The following is a 4,840-nucleotide window of genomic DNA, read 5'->3' as shown; positions in this document are numbered from 1 at the left end:
TTGATGAAGTTCCCTTCAAACAGAGACATCGCCGAATACCACCTGCAATGTATGATGAAGTTCGGAACCATCTTCAAACACTACTCTCAGCTGAAGTAATCAGGAAGTCACACAGTCCTTGGGCATCCAATATTGTACTTGCCAGAAGGAAAGATGGGCGTCTCAGGATGTGTGCAGATTTTCGCCAGCTTAATGACCGAACCATTAAAGATTCCTACGCTCTGCCGAGGATTGAAGACTTACTGGATTGTTTGGGTGGAAACAAGTTCTTCTCAGTCCTTGACATGAAAAGTGGTTATCACCAGGTGGAGATCGAGGAAGCTCATAAAGAAAGAACTGCCTTCACTGTAGGACCTCTAGGATTCTACGAGTACAATCGTATGCCATTTGGACTTACCAACGCCCCAGCCACTTACCAGCGTCTCATGGAACGATGCCTTGAAGGCCTACACCTTAACATCTGTTTGATCTATCTCGATGATTTGATCATATTCTCTAACACGTATGAAGAACATATTGAACGACTCAAACAAGTTTTCCAGCGGATACAAGAATGTGGGCTCAAACTAGCCACCAAGAAGTGCAAGTTCTTCAAAAGAAAAGTTCGGTATGTGGGGTACATTGTTTCCGAACATGGAATTGAAGCTGACCCTGAGAAAATTGACAAAGTGCAACATTGGCCAACTCCTTCCAGCCCGGAACAAGTCAGGAAATTTCTAGGATTCGCTGGCTATTACAGAAAATTCATCAAAGATTTTGCCAAAATTGCCAAACCACTTTCAGAGTTAATGCCAAAGTCAGCTTCAAAGAAGTCAAAGCAACCCAAGGACGTTAACTGGATGTGGGGGGAAGCCCAACAGAGTGCTTTCAACGAACTAAAGCAGCGACTCTCCATGCCACCAATTCTGGGATATGCTGACTGTACCAAGCCCTTTGAACTACATACAGATGCCAGTGGTCATGGATTAGGTGCAGTACTCTACCAGGTGCAGGACGGACAGCCACGAGTAATAGCTTATGCAAGTAGAGGACTCAGTCGTTCTGAGAGAAATTATTCAGCACACAAGCTGGAGTTTTTGTGTCTGAAATGGTCTATCTCAGAGAAGTTTCATGACTACTTGTGGGGTCATGACTTTGTGGTTATTACCGACAACAATCCATTGACGTATGTGCTGACAAGTGCTCGATTAGACGCCACAGGTCATAGATGGCTTGCTGCTCTCTCCAGCTATAATTTCAGCATTAAGTACCGCCCAGGGAAATCCAACAGTGATGCCGATGCTCTGTCTAGGTTACCAGTCAAGGAAGACCCTGATGACATGGATGAGATTGCCAAAGATTATGTCACAGCTATTTGTCATTCAACCCATGTGACGAATCTTGTGGAAAGTTTGTGCCTCTCTGCAGATGTGGTTGAAGATGAAGACCTTGACTTAACTGAGGACAGATGTGAACAGAATGCCAGAGACTGGAGACGATCACAGGCTAAAGATCAAGCCCTTGTAGAAATTATCACACACTTGAGGAATGGAGCAAGACCAGACCGGATGAACTACCTGAAGGATCCTGAAATGACATCATTGATGAAGAACTACAGTCAGTTCAAACTCAAGCGAGGAGTTCTATACAGATTCGCCAATGTTAATGGCGTAGACCGGGAACAGCTAGTTCTACCCTCTCGATTAAGAACTGCGGCAATGAGGAGCCTCCATGACAATGTTGGACACCCTGGAAGAGACAGGACTGTATCACTTCTACAGGACAGATTCTACTGGCCAGGGATAACAAGTGACGTGGAGACCCACCTAAAACATTGTGAGCGTTGTCTAAGGAGGAAAACTCCAACCAACATCAAAGCTCCCTTAATCAGCATCAAGACTTCCGAGCCACTAGAGCTTGTATGCATGGACTTCCTTTCCCTAGAACCCTCTAAAGGAGGAATAGAACATGTCTTGGTTGTGACAGATCACTTCACTCGCTACGCCCAAGCCTACCCAACCAAGAACATGTCAGCAAAAACAACAGCAGAAGCCTTTTTCAGCAATTTTGTCATCCATTATGGTCTTCCAAAAAGAATCAATTCTGATCAAGGAGCCAATTTTACAGGGAAGGTGATGCAGGAATTGTGCCAGCTTCTGAAAATAGAAAAGTCCCGGACAACGCCATACCATCCAATGGGCAATGGGATGACAGAACGGTTCAACCGTACTCTTTGTAACATGCTTGGTACTTTGGAACCAAATGAAAAGAAGAACTGGAAGGCGCATGTAGGTCCACTCGTCCACGCCTACAACTGTACCCGCCATGAGTCAACATCTGTAGCTCCCTTCTTCTTGATGTTTGGAAGACATCCAAGACTACCAGTTGACCTTGTTTTTGGATTGGACATGGAAATTCAGGAAAGCAAGTCCATAACAGAGTACACCAAATCCTTGAAGGACCGTTTGAAGCAAGCTTATGACATAGCTTCAACAGCATCTCAGAAATCTCAGGCCAAGCAGAAGACTTACTATGACCAGAGGGCCAGAGCTGCAATGTTGGAACCAGGAGATCGAGTCCTTGTAAAGATTGTGGCCTTTGATGGAAGACATAAATTAGCTAACAGATGGGAGGAAGATGTATATGTTGTGCTGCGCCATCCCAGCACATCGATACCTGTCTTTGAGGTTGGAAAGGAGAATGGAGAGGGAAGAAATAGAGTGCTACATCGTAACCTCTTGCTGCCAGTTAGTTCTTTGCCAGTCAAAATGCCACCAGCCATTAAACCCAGACGACGACAAGTACCAATACCTGTGCCTAAGCCGAGGAAGAACACGGCTGTCGAAACAAGTGAAGATCTGTCTGATGAGGAATCAGCAATTGGCTATACCCGTTCTTCAGAACCTTCAGTTCCTACTGAGATCACAGTGGAAAGGCCAACTGAAGGAGAGTCAGAAGAAGCTTTAGAAGGAGATAAGACTCCTACTGAAGAAGGGAGGGAAGAAGAAGAGCCAACTGATAATACTGTTCACCAGAACGAGCAAGATGAAGACAGATCTGAGACTGGGGCCACAGGTAGTGAGGATGACAGAGAAGAACAACCCAATTTGCAGCCAGAAGATGCTTCTCAGCCACGGCGGTCAACCAGAACCAGGTCACAGCCCAACTGGATGAGAAGTGGAGAATATGTTCTTTCTGCCATAAGTGATCCTGGAAATCCAGAATGGCTTGCCAGAGCCAACTATCTCAATTCTCTGCTAGCTGATGATAGATTCCGGGATCAGCGACACCGAGTGGCTGATACTCTTCTCGATCTTGTTAGCGGCAAGGTCAAATGATGAGACATCATTTTCCTGTGGGGGGAAGTATGTGGCAGACACAAGTATTAACATACAGTTTTGTTGTATATATGTTTTATCTATTTGAGGTCCTTTAGGTTTGTAATATTATTTTAAGTTGTTAGGAAAGTAGGTTCTTAGTTCAATATCTATTATGGGCTTCTGGATTAGTTTACTTATAATGTAGAGGGTGGTTGGGTTGGTCTATGTTTGTGTCATTGTTTCTCCTCTTTGTTCTAACCCAAGCCTTGTTTTCATTGGCTTGTTCAAACTGTGCACTTTTCATCCATCTTGCACTTGACAATACACCCATTCAGAAGTCAGTCAACAATTTGGACTTGGACAGATCTGGGATTAATAATTCGATTAATAAGGTTAGTAATCTTTAATATTGCTAGCTAATATCTATGTATTTGTATAATGATATAACTTATGTTATCTAAGTTATGTGGAATGTTATTTCAGTATTATTAACATGCTTATCTTTGGTATGGTGATTGTGTCACCATATTACTAAGTTAATAATTAAATAAGGCTAAGTAAACACTATAAATGCTTTTCATCCTTCTTCTTCCTGTGTGTGAATGTTTGAGTGAAGGCGTTGATTTTTATCATTGTGTAAATACTGAATTTGTATGCAATGTCAATCATTGTATGGTAGTTAGTAGTTAGTTATATTTCCTCAATTGTATTCTGTATGTTACATTTATTCATAGTTGATTCTGTAATTAGGAGCGTGCTGACAGCTACAAAGCTACCACGCAAGGCGGCTGCCTAGAGAGGACAAACACCCCAGTGTCACCCACAGGGTACGCATAATTTACATGTTTGTTGTGTCATGAAGTATATTTTGTAAATAGTGTATCATACCAAATGTATCAGCAGGTAATGAATTAATATAGTAGTTTCAACAAAGTGGTAATTGAATTTGTAATGTTCATTGTATGTTGGAACCGTGGACCATATATATATTGTAATCTTATCAGTAATGTCGGGATCGAGTTATCGCCCTTGATCAATCGTTTGTTTACTTCAGGGTAAGGTAATGATTTTATATATCATTGATTATTAAGTTCATGTTGATGTAATGAATATAGACTATGTTTATATTAAATGAAAGGTTGCTTTGTATTGTATTAATATATGTGTGTATGAAACCTGTGTACTACTGTTTTTATAATCTTATTGTTTGTACATTACAGGGTGTCATTGTTATCTACTAATAAGGCAATAAAGACTCACACCCGTAGCCTGTGTTGGACCTTGTATTCGCCATCACAAATCCCGGTTATATAAACAAACAAGCATTATGTGATTTAATGGTAATTGTGGCGATCGCGTCTGAATTCCGACACGACCGACCACGCACTCTCCTCAGTAACGAATGCCGTTGCAAGGTTGATACCAACTGTTTTTCTGGTCATCGTTACTTTGCGGAGCAAGTTCAAGCCTTACGCAAGATCTCTTCATCCCTTTTTGTGTTGATGCTGTTAGAGGTTCCAATGCCCTCGGGAAATATTTTT

General features: G+C 42.1%; 1 protein-coding gene across 1 annotated transcript; it reads left to right on the top strand.

Moving 5' to 3' along the window:
- Positions 1-2,656: 2,656 nt before the first annotated feature.
- Positions 2,657-4,579, top strand: LOC125382136 (histone-lysine N-methyltransferase SETD1B-like). The gene is made up of 2 exons (XM_048400512.1): positions 2,657-4,126; positions 4,520-4,579. The coding sequence occupies exon 1, from the start codon at positions 2,748-2,750 to the stop codon at positions 3,315-3,317; it is 570 nt and encodes a 189-aa protein (XP_048256469.1). The 5' UTR covers positions 2,657-2,747; the 3' UTR covers positions 3,318-4,126; positions 4,520-4,579.
- The last annotated feature ends 261 nt before the right edge of the window (positions 4,580-4,840 follow it).

Source organism: Haliotis rufescens, unplaced genomic scaffold, assembly GCF_023055435.1.
Source record: "Haliotis rufescens isolate VD_foot unplaced genomic scaffold, xgHalRufe1.0.p SCAF_2, whole genome shotgun sequence".
Taxonomy (NCBI): Eukaryota; Metazoa; Mollusca; class Gastropoda; order Lepetellida; family Haliotidae; genus Haliotis; species Haliotis rufescens.
This window is presented reverse-complemented; position numbering and strand designations above follow the sequence as displayed.

Bases quoted from the DNA above. Each gene is read 5' to 3' on its own strand.
- LOC125382136 (XM_048400512.1), top strand. From the start codon at position 2,748: ATGCCACCAGCCATTAAACCCAGACGACGACAAGTACCAATACCTGTG.